This window comes from Nomascus leucogenys, chromosome 4, assembly GCF_006542625.1.
Source record: "Nomascus leucogenys isolate Asia chromosome 4, Asia_NLE_v1, whole genome shotgun sequence".
Taxonomy (NCBI): Eukaryota; Metazoa; Chordata; class Mammalia; order Primates; family Hylobatidae; genus Nomascus; species Nomascus leucogenys.
In genome coordinates, this window is record NC_044384.1 from 107,972,885 (window position 1) to 107,995,158 (window position 22,274).

A 22,274-nucleotide genomic window follows, 5' to 3' on the forward strand; every position below is an offset into this window, starting at 1 on the left:
TGTGGCTATTTAAGTGTCTTCTTTAGAGAAATGTCTATTCATGTCTTTTGCCTACTTTGTAATGGGATTATTTGTATTTTTGCTATTGTTTGAGTTCCTTGTATATTCTGGTATTCTAGGTATTAGTTTCTTGTCAGGTGAATAGTTTGCAGATCTTTTCTCCCATTCAACAGATTGTGTCTTCACTGTGTTGTTTCCTTTGCTGTGCAGAAACTTTTTTCTTTAATATAGTCACAGTTGTCTATTTTTGGTTTTGTTGCCTGTGCTTTTGAGGTCCTAGCCATAAAATCTTTGCTTAGACCAATGTCCTATAGTATTTCCCCTATGTTTTCTTCTAGTAGTTTTATAGTTTCAGGTCTTATGTTTAGATCTTTAATCCATTTTGAGTTGACTTTTGTCTGTGGTGATAAGAGAGGGGTCTAGTTTCATTCTTCTGCATATAGATACCTGGTTTTCCCAGCACCGTTTATTGAAGAGGGTGTTTTTCCCTCCAATATACATTCTTTTTTTTTTTTTTTTTTTTTTTAAGATGGAGTCTCACTCTGTTGCCCAGGCTGGAGTGCGGTAGCACAACCTTGGCTCACTGCAGCCTCTATCTCCCAGGTTCAAGCATTTCTCATACCTCAGCCTCCCAAGTAGCTGGGATTACAGACATGCGCCACCACGCCTGGCTAATTTTTGTATTTTTAGTAGAGACGGGGTTTCACCATGTTGGCCAGGCTGGTCTCAAACTTCTTCTTTTTTTTTTTTTTTGTTTGAGACGGAGCCTCACTCTGCCGCCCAGGCTGGAGTGCAGTGGCGCGATCTTGGCTCACTGCAAGCTCTGCCTCCCGGGTTCACGCCATTCTCCTGCCTCAGCCTCCGGAGTAGCTGGGACTACAGGCACGTGCCACCATGCCCGGCTAATTTTTTGTATTTTTAGTAGAGACGGGATTTCACTGTGTTAGCCAGGATGGTCTCGATCTCCTGACCTCATAATCTGCCCGCCTTGGCCTCCCAAAGTGCTGGGATTACAGGTGTGAGCCACCGTGCCCGGCCTCAAACTTTCCATCTCAGGTGATCTGCCCGCCTTGGCCTCCCAAAGTACTGGGATTACAGGCATGAGCCACTGCACCCTGCCGCAATATACATTCTTAGTGCCTTTATAGAAAATCAGTTGACTGTAAATATGTGGATTTTTTTTTTTCTGTTTTTTTTTTTTTTTTTTTTTTTTTGTAGTGAGAGGGTATGTATTAGTGGTATAATTTAAATTCTTTAAAAAAGAATTTAGCCAAACTGTTTTTTTCCAGAGGTGGCAACATCATTTAGATTTATATGTTGCAGTCAGGATGAAATGTCAAAGAACACAATTGCAAGTTAATTCATTTTTGTAATGATTCTTTTTTTAAAGTTTTAGAATTGACAAATAATTGTACATATTCATGAAGTACTTGGTGATGTTTTAATACATAAAATGTATCGCAATCAGATCAGGGTAGTTAACATATCCATCCTCTGAAACATTTATTATTTCCTTGTGTTGGGACTGTTTAACTGACCAGTTTGTTTCTTATTATAACATTATTTGTATTATAATCTTATTTATCTTTTAATCTTGGTCTTTCATGTGAAAAACCATAAATTAGAAACACCATTCTAACACCTGGCTTTTCTAATACTGGTTTTTATAACACAATAGTATGCTATTTATTGAAGATTCCATTTTATTTGTTGCATAATTGTATTTATGCTATAAATACTATAGTTTAATTTATATATACTTTATATATATAATTTATATAAATGCTATAGTTTTATTAAGCTGTATTCCCAAAATATGATTTGTGTGCTTCTCTTTAGAGCTTGGCCACTCTCCTGATTACTTCCCAGATCCTCAACCAAATTATGGAATCTTTTCTTCCTTATTGGCTCCAAAGGAAGCATGGTGTGCGGGTGAAGAGGAAGGTGCAGGCTTTAAAGGCAGACATTGATGCTGCATTATATGAACAAGTCATCCTGGAAAAAGAAATGGGAACTTATTTGGTAAGCTGGAATATTGCTGAATTAAACATTTACTGAAAGTGAATAATAGCCATGCACCGAGTTCAACAAATGTTATACATTCATGATTTCAAATATGACTATTCTAGAAGTGCTTTCCAGTCAGTTTCCTCATCATGAACCACTTTAAAGTGAAAAGGATAGAACTGTGCATTGAAGCACTGCTGTCTGAAATCTAAAGTTACTCCTAATGACACCAAAGTGCGAATTTGGAGAATTACATGACTGCTTTGCTTTGCGGAGAGCAGGGTAGAAATAGTTGCCCCAGAGATGACAGAACAGGAGAGATGGTCCCTGAAGAGGCAGCAGCGTTGCTCGCTCTTGACACTTCAAACTCCTGGAAAATGATGGCTGCACAAGCAAAAGATAGAGGCCCATTGATGAACAATGGAATGCCAATCTGAAGATTGAATTTTAGTTTACATTAGTGCTATTGTATAAATATAAAACAGTTCCTTTAAGACAGAGACTTTCTGAATTATTTTTAGGAACTATAAGCAGATCATTAGAGATTTACACTTTTAATATTTGAAAGGTCTAGCTCATAAAATCTATGTGTTCAACCAACTTTTATTGAGCTCTGACTACATTCACTGTTTCTATATTTCAAATTTTTTTTAGGCCATTGTTTCTTAACATCCTGCACCTTCCTTGTTGCTATAGTATTCTTTCTGGTGAAATAGATCCTTCAGTGGGTCATTTACTGAGAGCCCATTATTGTGAAACTTTCATAGTCTTGTTTTTCGTCTTGAATGAGTTTATTTCCTGATTTTTGAGTGTCTTGACTGACTTTCATAATTTTTCTCATGTGCTTAGGAATTTGTATGTTCATGTTGAGTAGGACTTTGTCCTTTTCTCTGTGCTCACTTCTGCCTTATTTTTTGCAGTTGCCCCCACTGAGCCTCCAAGCCCCTCATCCAGAACCAGGTGTTTGTAGCCCAGAGCTCCCATCTTGTGGTGTTGATGAGGATTTTATAGATCTGGTCACAGAGCCAGTAGGTGGCATGTTGTTGACATAGTTGTAGTTAACTGGCAGCAGTTGTGGCTTTTTTAAAGCCTCCTTTGAAGGGCAGGGAGCATGTCCCAACCCCCGGTTTTGCTCAGCAAGCCTGGTTCCAGTTACACTCAGGGGAGAGGGTGCTCTTGGTTCTCCTCCCCATAGGATACAGATCCTAGCCCCTTCTATCATTGCTGTGTTTGAGGGAGATTATTCAAAGTATAAACACATAGTAAACTTTGAACAGTAACATTGTTTATATTTATATATGAAGCATAGGGAAAAGACACACACCTACTGTGTCTCACAGAGGAAGAATTAAAGAGAAAGAGCACGTGGGCACAAGTGTGGAGCTGTCCTTTCTGGATTGGTTGAGTGCTAGCTTACTATGGGATAAAAGTTAAATTATGTCATTTTACTATGGGATAAAAGTTCCCATTATGTTAGGATCCTTTCCTTGCCTATGCTTGAGGGTGGTATTCTTGGCCACATTTCTTTTCCTTTTTTCACTGTCTTATAGAAACTGCATCAGAAGTCCATCCCCTGTACTCTCATTCCATCCCCCTTCATCTTTGGAGGCCTCCTGTCACCAGCCATCACCTGGTACTCTTGTATCTACTTCTTTTCCTTCTAACTGCTCCACCAAGTCAGCAACTTGCCTATTTTGAACTAAGCAAACTCTTCACATCTTCTGCTGTTTTTGTCCTGTCTTTCCTTCCCCACACAGTTTTCTGCAATAATTCTCCATGTTGTTGTCTCTAGTTTCCTACTTCTCTTTCTATAATCAATTAGAATCTGCTTTGAGCTGTTCTTTTTCTCTGAAATTGTTTGGGCAAACAACATTATCTCCTGAAGTACCCAAAACACGATTCATAATCTTCTCAAGACGGGTTTCTCCTGCTTTGCCCCTGGCTCAATGAATGGTTTTTAGTATAGTCCTCATCTGAGCAATTCTAATTTATCTAAGAACTGTATGCCAGTGATGTGACACTGCCAAAATCTCAGATCTTACCTCTTTTGACATTTCAAGGTATCTGACAAAACCTTTATGAAGGAAGGTGAGGGAGGCATGGCTATTCCCATGTCAAAAATAAGCGAATGAAGCTCTATGTCGTTAATTATTTGGTGACTAAATCAGAAAGAAGGTTCAAGACTTTGCCTTCCCAATTCAGAATCTTTCTGTTATACACCACAGGCTCTCTGATGTGAAGTAAAGGAAATAATATATTGATTTCTCTCTCAGGCTCTGGGTCTGTGACTGAATTCCAGGGTTTACAGTGCCACTCCTTTTTGGGCCTGCAGGGTTCTGCATGATCTGGCCATTTCCCACTCCTGATCTCTTACAGGTTTCTTTTTCACTGTCTCCACTGGAGTGACATTGGATATTTGCCATTTCAGTTCTCTCCATCTATTTGGAGGCGGGGATACTTTTGGATCACATTTATTCTAGATGATTGTTTCCTATGCATGAATCCTTTCTTCTGGGTTCATTTTTCTCCTAATTGAAATCAATGAATTTAGAATTGTATTTTCTGTAAGCTCATCCTGACTGTTATATGTGAGTCTAAAATAATGTTGCCAAGCTTTGGGAAAAAGCAATTTGGCCGAAACTTTAAAAACATTACTATAAAAGTAATACTTTCTCACTCACTGTAGAAAACTTAGAAAATGCAGGATAGAGTCAATATATAAAAAGAAATTCTCTGTAATATTCCCACCCATGGTAATCCCCTGGGTCTCCTAACTGCTGTTCCGCCAACCCAGGACTAAGGCTGTGTTGCTTCCTAGATCTTCACTGTCCTCTGCTGTCCTTTTCCTGTGAACTGCCCACTCATATCCAACTCCATAGCTGGGTGAGGCTGAATTTTCATGATGTCTATTCCAAGTAGAACATCACATTGCTGCACAGTAAATGAACTGCCTTCTACTAAATGATACATTACAGAGGTTTGCCAAAAATGTAAAAAGTGCCAGTCTGCATCAACATTTTTTGAAATGTAATTATTTTTCAAAAGACATTTATGTTAATATGTTATTATTTAAATGGATTAATGGAAGATCTTTAAAATTTCTCAGCTTTTTTTTTTTTCTGGTGCGACAGGGTCTCACTTTGTCACCCAGGTTGGAGGGCAGTGGTGGCAATAGTGGCTCACTGCAACCTCAACCTCCCAGGCTCAAGTGATCTTTCTACCTCAGCCTCCTGAGTAGCTGGGACTACAGGCATGCACCATCATGCCTGGCTTATTTTTGTATTTTTTGTAGAGATGGGCTCTCACTGTGTTGCCCAGGCTGGTCATGAACTCCTAGATTTAAGCAGTTCTCCCACCTTGGCCTCCCAAAGTATTGGGATGAGCCACCATGCCTGGCCTAATTTCTCAGTTTTAATTAATAATATGGTAAGCATCAAAGCATCAACTAGATAAACTCACATAAACAAAACGTCTTTTTTTTTTTTTTTTTTTTGAGACAGAGTCTTGCTCTGTCGCCCAGGCTGGAGTGCAGTGGTGAGATCTTGGCTCACTGCAAGCTCTGCCTCCCAGGTTGACACCATTCTCCTGCCTCAGCCTCCCGAGTAGCTGGGACTACAGGTGCCCGCCACCACGCCTGGCTGATTTTTTGTATTTTTAGTAGAGACGGGTTTTCACCATATTAGCCAGGATGGTCTCAATCTCCTGACCTCGTGACCCACCCCCCTCGACCTCCCAAAGTGCTGGAATTACAGGCGTGAGCCACTGCGCCTGGCCAAACAAAATGTCTTTAATGTCCTCAATAATTTTTAAGAGTTCAGGGCTCTTAAGACCAAAAAAGCTTGAAAACTACAGCTCTAGAGCAACCTCCTTTCCGTTTTTCAAGGAATTGGCTTTTGTAAATCTGTTGTTTGATCTTATTTCTCATAAGATTTGAGTGAAATGATTTTGGAAGTATACCACCATTGTACCCCATCAGGAGGTGTTGACGTCTGGTTGCCCATTTTGTGGGGTCACCTTGTTTGATCATTTGGTTGGCTTGGGAAAAGGCAGATTGCACAGTGTTTTTTTTTTCTTCATTTTATAATGAATAAATTATCTGTGGGTCAATACTTTTGAAACTTTCCTTTTCCTTTTTATAAATAGTATCTCTTTAAAAATACAATTTCTAATTGTTTGTTGCTGGCGTATGGGAATGCTGTTAATTTTTATATCTTTTACCTACAATTTTGCTGAACTCTCCTGTTATTTCCAAAACATTTTCTATAGATTTTGTTGGATTTTCTGCATAGACAGTAATTTGAGCTATAAATAATGACCATTTTTCTTTCTTCCTTCAGTTTTTACGCTTTTTATTATCTACTAGGCTTACTGGTATGTTCAATACAATTTGAATAGAAGTAATTATCACAGGAATCTTTATCTTATTTCTGATTTTTTTATCTTCTCACCATTGTGTGTTATGTTTGTTCTGTGTTTTTAGTAAATAACATTTTATCAGTTTAAAACTTCTCAGCTGAGTGTTGATAGCATGGTCCAACAAAAAGAGAGAATAGGGTAGATTGTATCTTGGTTAATATATTCTTAGTGTGTGTATGTGTTTTCTTTGTTAAATTTTCATTTTTTTCCTTCTTGCTATTGGATTATGTCCCTGGTTTGCTAAATTTATTGGCTCAAAAGCACTCAGAAGTGTAAAAGGTACTGATACAATGTTAACGTGTACCTATCATCACTCAGAATCACCCCGAGAGATGGAAACACAGAGTGTGCGGAAACACAGAGTGTGGAGCACGCTGCTGTGTTTGGAAGGGGCTCCCCTGGTGCTATACACTAATAACTCCAAGAAGGCCTTTGCATGATTTTCAGAGGCTTCCCAGTAGCACACCTGAGAAAAACTGCCTGCACATCTCTGCATAGGCTTGATCTTTACAGCCTGAAACAGTGCAATTTTGAACGCTGAGCATAGGGTATCAGGATTTCATAAGACTGAATGTGGTAAAAATGGCTTGATTGCTAAGATTTTTACTCTTTTCCCAACTCTTGATTTCTTCATCCTTCAGAGAAAGAGATTGATGCAATGTCACTGGGTATATTTAAGAACCATAACTAGATGCTACAACACAACATGAGGACATACCATCTAGAGCCAAATGCAACCCACCAAGTTACTTAGAAACTGCTTACCCTTGAATCCCAAGCCGAGCATTTAACCTGCCAGTTCTGAGGTTTATGTGTTTAGTGGTGCTTTCTGGTGAACCTCAAAAATAGCCAGTGAGACTCAGAATCTGTGGGTTCATACTTGATTCAGATATCCAGAACATCTGGAAGAAGCACCTTTTGCCATTCTCAATACCCTATTGTTGTGTTTGAGATTTTCTATTTAGTAAAATATAAAATAAGAAAAACTGACTGGAAGTGGACTCTGACTTACACTAATACTGAGCCTAATATGCATATCTTAGTGAAAGACTGGTTCAGAGATGCAATAATAATAATGTTTATTAATTTAAAAATATTAATGCCTGTGATTGCTTTAAAATATTGTGATGAATACTTTTCTTAAACTGAAATTATTGCATGTGTGTGGGATGATCATGAAGCCTGAGGGTGTCAGAAGTTGGGGAAACACTGGTGTGTGGTGGGGAAACTCTTTGAGGTTTTTTTGAATAGTTAGAGGCCACAGCTTTGAATAGTATTGCAAAAGGATATTCCTATTATATGATATTAAAATAATGCATGCTTGTTTATATTTTCAGGGCACCTTTGATGATTACTTGGAGTTATTCCTGCAGTTTGGTTATGTGAGCCTTTTCTCCTGTGTTTACCCATTAGCAGCTGCCTTTGCTGTGTTAAATAACTTCACTGAAGTCAATTCAGATGCCTTAAAAATGTGCAGGGTCTTCAAACGTCCATTCTCAGAACCTTCAGCCAATATTGGTGTGTGGCAGGTAATTGTTTGAGAAAAAAAATTATTCCTTTAAAAAATAAAAATATGAGGTGTTATGACAGGGGAAAAAAATAAAAAAGTAAGCCCTACAGAGAGATTTCGGAAAACTGAATTTGTTTGTTAGCCTTAGATAACCATTAACTTTGTCTAGCTTCACTTTTCTTGTTTTTAAAATTGGGGGTTGGGGAGATAAATATAATTTCTAAGACCCCTTTTAGATGTGAAACTCTGACAATCTTCTGGGAAAGTAGCCAGCTGAGACTTCATCTCAGCCAGTATTAATGAGACCCTCCATGCTATAGTGTCAGTGGAAGCCACATGGGGAGCCTAGACTTCTGCTCCTATCTGGCAGTAATGAGACTCCTTTTTTAGTTTCTGCTAGTCTAGTTTTCTAGTCCTGGGGTGGTCTCAGAGGAAGCCTAGTGGAATATAAGGAGTTTCACCACAACCCTGCACAGTGGAGTCCACATGGGAACATATATGAGGCACCTGTCCTTCTCTCCCTGAAGGAAGAATCAGTAGAGGTCTAGTGGGAAGCCAGAGCACCCATCCTTGTCCAGCAATAATGAGGAATCCCCCCTGGATGCCAGTGGTTTCTACCTGGGGAACCTGGACTTCTACCTCTACCTGGTAGTAATAAGGCTTTATCTCCTCTTGCCTTGCTGGAATGGTGTTAGAGAAATCAACTAAAACAGAAGGTTTAAATAAGATTTAGAATCTTATCTCTCCTAACATGTCCAGGTTTCTCTTTAAAAAGTCACTGATCAGACCAGGTGTGGTGGCTCACACCTGTAATCCCAGCACTTTGGGAGGTTGAGGCAGGCGGATTACCTGAGGTCAGGAGTTCGAGACCAGCCTGGCCAACATGGTGAAGCCCCGTCTCTACTAAAAATACAAAAATTAGCTGGGCATGCTGCTGGGTGCCTATAATCCCAGCTACTCAGGAGGCTGAGGCAGAAGAATCACTTGAACCCGAGAGGCAGAGGTTGCAGTGAGCTGAGACCATACCATTACACTCCAGCCTGGGTGACAGAGCGTCACTCCATCTCAAAAAAAAAAAAAAAAAAAAAAAAAAAAATCACTCATCATAGAAAGAACCAGGAAGAAATCAAGCTTAATGAGAAAAGACAGTCAGCAGATGCCACTACCAAGATGACACAGGTTAGAAATATTGGACAGAGATTTTAAAACAGCCTTATATAAAAGTTTCAATGAGTAATTATGACCATATCTGAAACAAATGAAAAAACAGAATTAGGATGTCTCAGCAAAGAGATGGAAAATATAAAAGAGAATCACATTGATATTTTAGAAGTGACAAATACCATAATTGAAATACAAAGCTCACTGAATGAGTGTAACAGCAGAATGGAAGGGATAGAGGAAAGAATCAGAAACTGGAAAATAGAATAAAAGAAATTATCAGCTGGGTGCTGTGGCTCATGCCTATAATCCCAGCACTTTGGGAGGCCAAGGCAGGCAGATCACGAGGTCAGGAGTTCGAGACCAGCCTGGCCAACATGGTGAAACCCCATCTCTACTAAAAATACAAAAAATTAGCTGGGCATGGTGGCAGGCACTTATAATCCCAGCTACTTGGGAGGCTGAGGCAGGAGAATCGCTTGAACCTGGGAGGCAGAGGCTGAAGTGAGCTGGATCACGCCACTGCACTCCAGCCCGAGCAACAGTGTGAGACTCCATCTCAAAAAAAAAAAAAAAAAGGAGAAATTATCCAGTCTGAACAACAGAGAGAAAATATTCTGTAAGCACAAACATAACCTCAGGGACCTGTGTGGGTATAAAAAAGAGCTAACATTCATGTCACTGGAGTTACAGAAGGAGAGAAGAAAGAGGGAGGGGCCCAAAAAGTACTTGAATAAATAATGGCTAAGAACTTTTTAAATGTGGCAAGAGACCCAAAACTGCAGATTCAAGAAGCATTGTGAACCCCAAACAAGATAAACCAAAGAAATCCTTGCCAACACACATCATAAACACTTGAAAGTTAAGACAGCATTTCAAGAGCATCAAAAGGGAAATAACATCTTACCTATAGGGGAAAAACAATTAGAATGACAGCCAATTTCTTATTGGAAGCTATGGAGGCCAGAAGAAAGTGGCAAAATATTTTTCAGGTCCTTAAAGTGTTGTCAATATAGAATCCTGGCCGGGTGCAGCAGCTCATGCCTGTAATCCCAGCACTTTGGGAGGCTGAGGCAGGTGGATCACCTGAGGTCAGAAGTTTGAGACTAGCCTGACCAACATGGTGAAACCCCATCTCTACCAAAAATACAAAAATTAGCTGGGTGTGGTTGCGATTGCTTGTAATCCCAGCTACTTGAGAGGCTGAGGCAGGAGAATTGCTTGAACCTGGGAGGCAGAGGTTGCAGTGAGCTGAGATTGTGCCATTCCACTCCAGCCTGGGTGACAAGAGCAAAGCTCCGTCTCAAAAAAAAAAAAAAAAGTGTGTGTGTATATATATAAAATACACACATATATATACATACATACATATATATGTATATCCAGAGATAATATTTTTCAGAAATGAAGGAAAAAGCAAGACACTTTCAGATGCGGGCAAACTAAGAGAATTTGTTGCCAGTAGACCTATCCTAAGAGAATAGCTATAGGAAGTTCTCTTAACTAAGGAATTATAAAAGAAGAAATCTGGGAACCTGTGGAAGAAAAAACATGGTAACCAAAAATATTAGTACACAAAATAGACTTTTCTTCTCTTACTGAGTTTTCTATGTTATGGTTGATGGTTGAAGCAAAACTTATAATACTGTCCAGTGATTCTAAATATATGTAGAAAAAATTTTTTTATTTTTTTATTTTTTGTAGACATGGGCTCCCACTATGTTGACCAGGTTGGTCTTAAACTTCTGGCCTCAAATGATCCTACCACCTTGGCCTTCCAAAGTGTTAGGATTACAGGCATGAGCCGCTACACGCAACCTATGTAGACAAGATACACTGTCTGATTCTTTCCCCTATATCAAGACAAGTATATTATAAATAAAGGATGGTAGAGGGAGGTAAGGTTTCTGTGCTTCACTCAAACTGATAAATGATGACACAAGTAGAATGTGATAAGTTACGGATATATAATACCTAGAACAACCACTAAAAACGTTACACAAAAGATACACTCAGGAACATTATAGATAAACCAAAATGGAATTCTAAAAAAAATGTTCAAGTAAACCACAGTAAGACAGGAAAAAGAAAGCAGAGAAATGAAAAACAGGGAACAAACAGAAAACAAGGAGATGACCAGTCGTACATCCTAACATATCAATAACTATATTACCTGTAAATGATCAGACAACAATTAAAGACAGAGATTAGGAGAGTGGATTAAAACACATGACTGAAGTATATGCTGTCTCTAAGAATTTCAAGTCAAATATGATTTAGGTAGGTTGAAAGTAAAAGAATAGAAAGAGCTATATATGGAAATATTAATCAAAAGAAAGAAGGAATGACTATATTAGTATCAGATAAAGTAGACATCTGAGCAAAAATTGCCAGAGAGGACCATTCTATGATGATAAAAGTGTCAAATTACCAGGAAGACATACCAATCTTAAATGTATATGTACCAAAGAACAGAGTTTCAAAATATGTGGGGAAAAAAACTTGAACTGAAGGGAGAAATATTAATAGATAACCAGAAGAAATGAATGGATATGTTCATACAAAGACTGCACAGGAATGTTCATAGCAACTTTATTCACAGTAACCCCAAACTGGAAACAACCCAACTTGCCACCAGTAGGTAAACAGATAACAAAAATTTTGACATATTTATAAAATGGAACACTGCTCAATAAAAAAGGAATGAAATAGTGATACATAAAACATGGATCAATCACTGAATCATTATGCTGAGTGAAAGAAGCAGATGCAAAAGAATTTATACTGTATGGTTTTGGTTATATCTGGTTTTGGAATATGCAAACAAATCTATATTGACAAAAAGCAGATCATATTTTGTTTGGACCCAGGTGTAAAGAGAGGGCTGAATTGCAAGGTCATGAGGAATCTTTTGGGGGAAATGGAAATGGTCCTGTGTCTTGTTTGTGGTGGTGGTGGTTTCACAGGTAAATACACCCATCAAAATGTAATGAGGTATATACCTTAAATGCATGCAGTTTATTGTATGTAAATTATAACTCAATATAGATGATTTAAAAAAAAAACCCTGAAAGTTTAGTTACAAACATATTTCAAGTTCAGGAGGCCAGGCACTGTCATACGCTGCTGGTGGAAGCATGAGCTGGTCAACCCATGGAGTGCAGCTTCATATTATCTATCAAAATTACAAATGCATGTCCCCTTTGACTCAGCCATTTCACTTTCCAGAATTTAGCCTAATTCTACATTTGTTAAATGATGTACTTATAAGATCACCAATTGTAGCATTGTTTGTAATAGCAACTAAATGTCCACCAATAAGAAAATGGTTACGTAAATTCTGATACATCCATGTAATAAAATGCTGAAGCAGTGTGGCAAAGAATGAGGGAGCTCTTAGTATTGACACAGAAAGTCCCTCAAGACACTTTAAATGACCAAAGCAAGGGGCCTGACAGTATGTAGTATGCTGAAAAGGGAGTAGGAAAGAGTGTATATATTCAAGTTTGCTTATTTTGCATACAAAGTGTCTGGAAGAATACATAAGAAATTGCAAATAGTGGTTGTCTTCTATGGAGAATGGGAGCTGGGAAGTGGAAGAAAAGGGGACAAGGGAACAAGACACTCTTCACTATGTACTTAGAATTTTTGATTTTTAAGCCATGTGAATATAATCAAAAGTAAATAAATAGAAATTTTAAACTAAAGACAGTCTTAGATTTATTATGAAGAAAACTGTGGAAAAATAATCAGACTACACAAAGATTTCTAAATTGTAAGATGGCAGAAGTTCTCCATGGGACAAGATGTATTCATATTAAGTTTGGATTCAGTCATCTTTTGTTTTGCTTCTTTTAAAATTAATGTTTCTAATAGTACTTGTGTTTCTTGGAATTAATGGGTAAATTATTAAGTAGTGATCACCATATGCTTTATATTAAAGAAAAAAAGAGCAATGGTCACAACATTTCTCCATACATCCTTGGCAGTATGCACCAAAGTCTCCTTCGGGGATGCTGGACCAGTTTGTCTAGTAGGTCTCAGTGGGGCCTAGCATCTATATTTTTCTGAAGTTCTACATTTGATTTGCTAAATGATGCTAGGAAAGGATCACCATTTATCACTGATGCCTTGATTATAAAGCTGGTTATAGCTGAGTCAGATGTGGTGTGTGATGTCAAAGTAGAAGGATGGTTTCACAACATAAGTTCTGTTTGAAATCTTACCTGTTTTTTAATGTGAAACATTTTTCCCTGGCAGCCCTACTTTAGATTCCCCTTAGATGTGAGTAGAGTAACTTTAACAGTATTCCCAATTCAGGTCCAGGGCTGCCTCCAATTAGGAAGATGGAACATACTGCTTTGAGATATTCATGCCAGAAGTATCTAAAATACTGCCTAACAGTATGGCTTTTTTTTCAGCTAAAAAAATCATACCATGACAGAGAAAAAAATTTAAAATGTACTTGGAATGTTTAGAACTAGGGTAAGACATTTTCCTTGATTTTTAGATAACATGAAAAAGGATGAGGAAATGTGGAAGCAGTCATTGCAATTTTTAATTTCCATTCTTTTTTCTTTTAGTTGGCTTTTGAAACGATGAGTGTTATATCTGTGGTCACTAACTGTGCGCTGATTGGAATGTCACCACAAGTGAATTCAGTCTTTCCAGAATCAAAAGCAGACCTCATTTTGATTGTAGTAGCAGTGGAGGTAAGTAAAGATTTAAACTTCTTTTAAGCAATATCCATATCACGTTTCTCTATTCCAAAGCAGTGCTGTCTCGGGCTATCCATGACTGACAATTGAACAATATGGATTTCCTGGTAAGAAAGCAAAAATGGTTCAAGTAATAGAAGACATGAGGATTCAGGCTGTGTATTCATGGTTATTGCCCAAGTATGAAAAACTGTCACCATAATGCAAACGGGAAGTGACTTTTCCACTATTGTGCTGGCCTGCCCAGCGCTAAGTAGGTAAATCCTATCTGAGGGTCAGGTGCCATGGCTCACGTCTGTAATCCCAGCACCCAGGCCAAGGCAGAAGGATGACATAAGGCCAGGAGTTCAAGACCTGGGTAACATAAGACCCTGTCTCCACAAAAAATTTAAAAATTACCTGATGTAATTTGATACCTGATGTGTTGGTTCTTTCTTGTAGTCCCAGCTATTTGGGAGGCTGAGGCAGGAGGATTGACTGAGCCCTAGAGTTCAAGGTTACAGTGAGCTATGATGGCACCATGGCACTCCAGCCTGGGCAACAGAGCGAGACACCATCCCTTAAAAAAAAATCCTATTCGAAATCAAATTCTATACATTTAATATGTATTTTTAGAGAAAAGACAGTTCTCTATTTTAGAGAAAAGACAGTTCTACTTTCTTAAGCAAATCCTAAAAACACTTTTTGATAATGACTTAAGTCTCATTTGCTACAGGTGTGAAATTCATTGTGAAACACTCTCAAACTTCAAAATGTAATTTGTAGGACAATAGATAATTTCACATGCAAAGCCCAAGTAGGCTGTCTTTGCTCTTTTTAGGTTTTTCTTTTATCATGTTTCAGAATATGGATCCCTGTAACATTTTGGAAATTAAGCACTAACCAAATGTAAATGGAATAATTTGTAGGAATTTTTTTGTTGCTTGTAATTATAGTTGTCAAGAATATTGTGACCACCTTTCATTTTTAGATATTTTAAAAACAGAACAGTTATGGAACTCTGTAAAAGCAGAACTTAGGAGGATCCTGAATGGTGTTTCATATACTTAAGGCCTTAGGACTCAGGGCTGACCAGAGGAAAGGAAATCGTGAACTTGCACATTTCCAGTGTTGGCTAAAGAAATATATTCTGCTTTGCTCTTTTTGGCTCTTATTGTATTTGGTAGAAATCTGTGTTCATGATAGATGCTATATGTGGAATATGCATTTTGGAGAATGATTTTAGACAGCAGTGAGTGGGAGGGAAAAGAGAATGGCCCTGACAGATACAAGTAGATCTATTTTGAATTTTGTAAGTTGAATAGAATTTTAGAGAGCTATTTGCAAGGCTGATTTATGACCTGTGGAAGTGAGAAAACAAGACAGAGTTACCTTTGACAGGGAGAGACCAGCTGGCTAGGCTTGTAGTGCGCCTTCTTGATTTAGAATATGGCACTTAACTTCACAGATCTAAAAATTTGTCTTTGCCAGTATACTCAGTTAATTAAAGGCTTTTGGGACTGACTGAAACTTAAAACTCATGAAACTTACAGGGGATTGACCAGAAAGCCAGGTGGTTGATTTACAATAAAAAGATACTTTACCAATACCATAACAGTGGATGTTAAAGTGAAGGTGGATTGGTTATTAGAAGATTTCTTGGTAAATTTAGAACAAGAGCGAGAGTGGTGTAATATCCTGAAATATGTAGAAAACCTGAAAACCATCCCTACCTCCACACAGAGCAGAGCTCTCTCATGAGCCAGCTCTTGGTGTCCATCGCTAGCTTCTGAGCAATGCTGGATGAGCTCATTACAGTCTACATCTTGATTTTTGCCATCACTTTCTCTAGATTTCTGGCTGTCTCAATATATTACCATTGATTAGCCTACTGCTTTCTTTCGTATTTAGTGATACCTTAATCACATATTGAGGGCCTGGTTCTTACTTAATTCGGGAGACTTACTGGCCTATAAATACTGTTCTGCAGGTGGCTAGTCTCATGTGTTACAGGATGGTTTTGCTAGTCTAATCCTCACGGATTCACTTAATCTGCACATTCTAGGGATACTTGCCTGTTACCCTCTAGGTTCTAACCATTATGCCTCCTCTTATTTATTTATTTATTGTCTCTTCACATTGTGTAAAAACAGCTGTTTTAATTGTCATTGTCTAAACTGGCAAGGTAAGAAGCATCAAGGAAGGCTAGGAAGAAGCCAGGAAACATCAAAGAAGGCTCCCTACAGGTTTCACGGGGATCATAGCCCTGCCAACATGTTGGTTTTGGACTTCTAGCCTCCAGACTGTGAGACAATACAGTCCTGCTGTTTTAAGCCATCTATAATAGTTTGTGATAACTTTGTTCTGGCAACCCTGAGAAACAAATGCAGTTTCCTTTCTGTTGTAATAACTTTTGTTAGCCAATTTTTAAAGGGTCAGTCTGCTAGCAACAAATTCTCTTTTTTCTTCATCTGAAAACTTTTTTTCTCTTTCATTCTTAAGTATAGTTTTGCTGGACACAGAATTCATGGGTGATAGTCTTTTTCTTTCAGCATATGAAAAACATTTTGGTATTTCCTTCTAGTCTCAATGGTTTCAGATGAGATATCATTCCAATTGGTGTTCACCTGTAGTTAATGGGTCCTTTTTTCTCTGGCTGCTTTTAAGATTTTTTTCCCTGTATCTTTAATTTTTGAAAGTTTAATCATAATGGGTCTTAGTGTAGCTTTTTGGGGGTTTATTCCATTTGGGGCATGCTTAGCTTCTTAGATCTGTGGGTTTGTGTCTTTAACCAAATTAACGAACTTTATAGCCATTATTTCTTCAAGTACTCTTTCAGCCCCATTCTCTCTCTTCTCCTGGAATTTTCATATGAATCTTGGGTCTTTTGTATTTTCCCACAGGTCCCTAAGGCGCTGTTCAATTTTTGTCAGCCTGTTTTCTGTTATTCACATTAGGTGAATTCTGTTGATGTATTTTCAAGTTCACTGTTTCAACATCTTCTATATGTCCACACTACTATTGAGCCCATATACTGAGGTGTTGTTTTAAAAAAATTTCTATGACTGCATTTTTCAGTTCTATAATTTTCATTTGGTTGTTTTTATAACTTGTATTTCTTTTGCATGTGGATGTCCAGTTTTCCCAGCACCATTTGTTGAAAAGATTGTCTTTTCCCTAATGGAGTGGTCTTGGCACCCTTGTTGAAAATCATTTGACTGTATATGCGAAGTTTGCAAAATCATTTGATTGTACATGCAGAGTTTATTTCTGGGCCCTTTATTCCATTGGTCGGTGTTTCTGTTTTTATGCCAGTACCATACTCTTGATTTCCATAGCTTTGTAGTATGTTTTGAAATCAGGAGGTGTGAGACTACTAACTTTGTTCTTCTTTTTCAAGCTTGTTTTGGCTGTTTCAGTGTGTATTTATGTCAGTGTACTTGCAGTAAGCTATGGCTATTTATTTTATGATATTTTAAAATGTTAACTATTGATCAGAAGTTGGATTGTATTGGTACAGATGGGTCCTCTCTTTCTGCCACAGTGTGTATTTGAATATCTGTTTTGTTTATACCTTATTGACTTTCATACATTTGAGAGGGCCCTAGCTTTGGTTTCTCAATAGAAAATTTTGTGTGTCAGGACAAAACCAAGCTCAAGCTGTTTGAAATAGCCAAAAAATTAGAAATTTACCAATTCTATTCTAGTGTTGCTGAGACCTCAGCTCAATGCCATCTGGTCTTGTAATGAATCCAAAAAGTGTAACATTTACAAATAGAATAGAAAATACAAATTTTTGGTTTGCTACCATTAAGTTTGTAAAATCATTTGAAATTCTAATTCTGAATTTTACAAGGTAACTATGTGAGGTGATAGATGTGATAATTAGATTAATTTTGCTAATCATTTCACAGGATATACATATTTCAAAATATGTTCTATAACTTAAATATATTTCAATTTTTATTTGTCAGTTATACCTCTATAAAGCTGGAAAAAAAGAATGTTACAGAATGTTCATCAAAACTATCAGTGGGGCCGGGCGCAGTGGCTCATGCCTGTAATCTCAGCACTTTGGGAGGCCGAGGTGGGCAGATCACCTGAGGTCAGGAGTTTGAGACCAGCCTGGTCAACATGGTGAAACCCCGTCTGTACTAAAAATACAAAAATTAGTCGGGCGTGATGGTGCGTGCCTGTAATCCCAGCTACTCGGGAGGCTGAGGCAGGGGAATCGCTTGAGGCAGAGGTTGTGGTGAGCTGAGATTGCGCCACTGCGCTCCATCCTGGGCAACAGAGCGAGACTCTGTCTAAAAAAATTAAAAAAAAGAAAAATACCATCATTGGGTCAATTAACATGTTTCTGTTTATGAGATTTTTCTCTTTTGTCTGAGAATCTTTTCAGATAAGGAAATTAAATCTTAAAATTAACTTTAAAATAGAATTTTTTACTGGAGTCTACATAATGTTCTTATTGATTTTAAAAAGTTTTGCTAGTAGCATATTAAATTAATAGCATGCTATACTTTCATATGTTTATTCATGGCCCCTATAAGAGCAGAAATTTTACTAACTCAAAAAATGCCATAATCTATAAATATATAAAAATTCTCATAAATTTTTAATGTCTTGATGGAAAAAGCAATTTAAGATGCTTTTTTCTCCAAATTAATTAACCAAATAAATATCTAGATACATTTACATGATTAGAATTTGTTAACAGAACAAACACGACTTAGAAAATGTAACAATTTTGTAAAGTTGATATTGAGTGTTAATGTTCTCAAAATTTAAAATTGGATGAATTGATAGTTTCTGTTGCTTTTCTGGATCACATTTCCAAAGCCAGGTCACTTTATTTTTTATGCAGGTTTCTGATTCTTCTTCTTTTTTTTTTTTTTTTTTTTTTTTTATTTCAGACAGAGTCTTGCTCTGTCACCCAGGCTGGAGTGCAGTGGCATGATCTTGGCTCACTGCATCCTCTGCCTCCTGGGTTCAAGCAATTCTCATGGCTCAGCCTCCTGAGTAGCTGGGATTACAGGTGCACACCACCACGCTTGGCTAATATTTGTATTTTTAGTAGAGACGGGGTTTCACCATGTTGGCCAGGCTGATCTCGAACTCCTGACCTCAAGTGATCTGCCTGCCTCGGCCTCCCATAGTGCTGGGATTACAGGTGTGAACCACCACACCCAGCCCTGATTCTTCATTTTTTTAAAAGCTTGATTTAGTACAGATAAAACTGAGTAAAGACAAAAATGATCACTACTGTATTCTGATGTCATTTCTGTCACAACTTTTGTGTATTTACTGCCATCTAGTGTTGCCTTTAAAAATTGATGACACTTGAACACTACTTTCATTTGCAAAATAAAGAAATTTTTGTAGACTGAACCAGAGAATAGCCTACCAATGTAATAGATGAAAACATGTGAAAATGCCATTTTTTTTTGTGGGTTAAAAATAAATACTGGCAGTGTCATAAAGTTCAGCCCTCAAGATTAAATCAATATTCAAATAATTTCCCTTAAGTAATTATCATCCTTCCTTTTGAGGCAAACTTAGTTCACTTTTTTGATGTAATTTTTAGCAAAAGATTACTACTTTACCTGCAGAATTACGTATGTCTCCAATTTCTAAAAAATAGAAATGGCCTGGTATCTTCCAAATATTAAATCTTAGATAATACTTCATTTTAGTAATGACAGTTTTAATTCTAAACGAATTGACAGTTTTAATTCTACACTTGGCAAGATGTACCTATCAAACATGTTGAATTACTAACAATTTACCTACTAAAATTGGTTCTTTTTCTAAGGTGAAAATGAGTTAACTACTCACCCCAGAAGTTACACTGCATTTCTAATGTTTAGGGCCTGGTGACCACCAAGCCTGCCTGTACCATGCATGTTTAATTGGTGGTTTAAAAAATATCATTTAATTGCAATTTCTTTTAAAAAATAAGTTTTCATGTGGCACCCCCTCTCCCTCTGCCAGCAGCTGCTTAGAAGCAGAATTGAGGCCGGGCGCAGTAGCTCACGTCTGTAATCCCAGCACTTTGGAAGGCCGAAGCTGGCGATCACGAGGTCAGGAGATTAAGACCATCCTGGCTAACACGGTGAAACCTCGTCTCTACTAAAAATACAAAAAATTAGCGGGCGCTGTGGCGGGCGCCTGTAGTCCCAGCTACTGGGAGGCTGAAGCAGGAGAATGTCGTGAATCCGGGAGGCAGAGCTTGCAGTGAGCTGAGATCGTGCCACCGCACTCCAGCCTGGGCGACAGAGCGAGACTCTGTCTCAAAAAAATAGAAAAGAAAAGAAGCAGAATTGAGTCTTATCTGTAATACCAGAAGTATCCTCTGAGAACGAACTGAGCCTTTCCAGGTTCTTTTGTGCCCTGACTCACAGGCTTTATTTTCCTAGTTTCAGATTTGAAAGTTGGAAGCATTATACAGATAATTCCTATATATTCTTTATCAGGATTCACTGATTTTGAACATTTTGTCACACATGTGTTCTTCCTGTCTCTCAACTGAGAGAGAGGGAGAGAGAGAAACAGAGGGAGAGAAGAGAGAGAGATTATAGATATTCGAAACTATACAAATGTGGATTCTATTCCTATACTGCCTCTTAGTGTATCACCTTTTCTTGTGAGCCCATTTCCTTGACTGCAGAGTGAGGCCAGTGCAGCCTCCCTTGCATGAGTGCTCTAAAGAGTAGAAATAACACATGTATAACTCTGATTATGTGTCTGGTATTGAGCAGGTGCTTACTGATTTGCAGGTCTTGTTACCACTCTCACAAGGCGAGGCATAGATGAGGTTGTATACGTGAAATGCCAAACACAGGCCTGAGTAGTTGATCAAGGCACAGGGGATGTGAGCTGCAGTTCTAACTAGCTTAGTATCAGAATGAAACTTTCGTTATCTTTGTTATCATTTTCATAATTATTTGTTTAAGCAGGCAGTGTCACAGCATAGAGGTAGCTTGGGGTGTCAAAGTCTGGTGGTAACTGAATTAGAATCCCAGCATTTCCTTTTAATCTTTGAGTCTCAGTTTCCTTGAATATAAAATGGAGACATTGGTAGTGTACACAAGAAGTGTCAGGCACCATGTTGATGCAGAGGAGGAAGTGGAAAATTGATAACAGTTTATAGCACCACCATTGTTAATGAATTCCTCTTTCAGCAGTTAGTTCGTATGTCATTATCAGCTCTGGATTTGTTGTCATGGGCTAGGCTCTCCATCATAACATTGCATTGGTTCCGTCTGTGTTACAGTTTGCTGCTTACATGTTTATCTCCCTCTCTTACGTACCTTCTATCTGTGGCATGGCTGTTTTCTTCTCTCTGCTGATCTTACTTCCACGCCTCAGCCTAGCCCTCCCTCCCTTTCATTCATCCCTCATCAAGACTTGCTGATTCTGACTTCTGAATATTTATTCCGGCTCTCTCCCTTGTTACTGAGTTCATGTTCTCACCATTTCTCATCTAGACATACTTTTTAAAACAGCTGTGTTGAGCATAATTCACACACCATACAATTCCCTCATTTAAAGCATACAGTTCAGGAGCTCTCACCTAAACTTTTACAGCAGATCTTCACTAGCGTTTTGGCTTTCCTGCTTTCCCTCCTTTGGCCCATGCTCTCTACTGCTGGAGTGGTTATTCTTAAATGAAACTCTGATCATATTTCTCTTCCGCTGTGGCCCTCACATGGATGTCCACGGCTTACAGAAGAAATGTGTTAGTCGAATGCCAGATGTTTGTCAGTCTCCTTCCCCTTCACTTCCCCTGGCTTCCATTCCATCCTTGGATAACCTAGGACCCTTCGTGAAAGTCACTGTTATCATTTACTAAAACTGTGTGACAATCATGTGGCTCCGCTACCAGATCGAGCTTCCTGAGAGCATGAGCAAGGACAGCATATGATGAAGCCTCAGTAACTGAGAAGCTTCATAAAGTAACTCAGTAGAGTTACTTTAACTCTGTGTTTTCAAGTGATTAAGTAACTGCTTGTTAAATGTTTATTAATGAATGAATGAGTCATATATAGTTTTTTTATTCAGTGAACATATAGTTAGTGCCAATTAAGAATTAATTTATAATTTATAATTATAAGGACTTTGATAATGTACCTTTGAGAAGTATACTAAGAAAACCCTTAGGTAAAATATTAAAATTATATCATTTATAAGAAAAGGCAAACTATATTGAGCAGTATGGTATAGTGGTTGAGAACATGGGTTCTGGGTTCAAATCCTGGCTACACCACTGACTAGCTCTGTGTCTTCGAATGAGTAGCTACTTCTACAAACTTAGGAGGATTAAATGAATAAATGCATGCAGTATGTTTAGTACAGTGCCTGGCAAGATTAAGTGTTTAGTTTTGTTAGCTCTTATTGTCATTGTTTCTGAAAAACAATCTGTTCTCATAGAATGTCTGTTCACCTAATTGAAAGGTTTGATTAAGTTCTGAGAATTCAGT

The 22,274-nt window shown here is 38.0% G+C and overlaps 1 protein-coding gene across 3 annotated transcripts in view; it reads left to right on the forward strand.

Annotated features, from left to right (window-relative positions):
* The window catches only part of ANO10 (anoctamin 10), a 272,195-nt gene that overhangs the window by 54,589 nt on the left and 195,332 nt on the right, over positions 1-22,274 (forward strand). For all 3 annotated transcript variants that reach the window (XM_003256932.4, XM_030812012.1, XM_030812013.1), the window contains exons 9-11: positions 1,840-2,022; positions 7,761-7,952; positions 13,678-13,806. In XM_003256932.4, the coding sequence (XP_003256980.1) occupies positions 1,840-2,022; positions 7,761-7,952; positions 13,678-13,806 (504 nt within the window). The remainder of the gene's footprint in view (positions 1-1,839; positions 2,023-7,760; positions 7,953-13,677; positions 13,807-22,274) is intronic.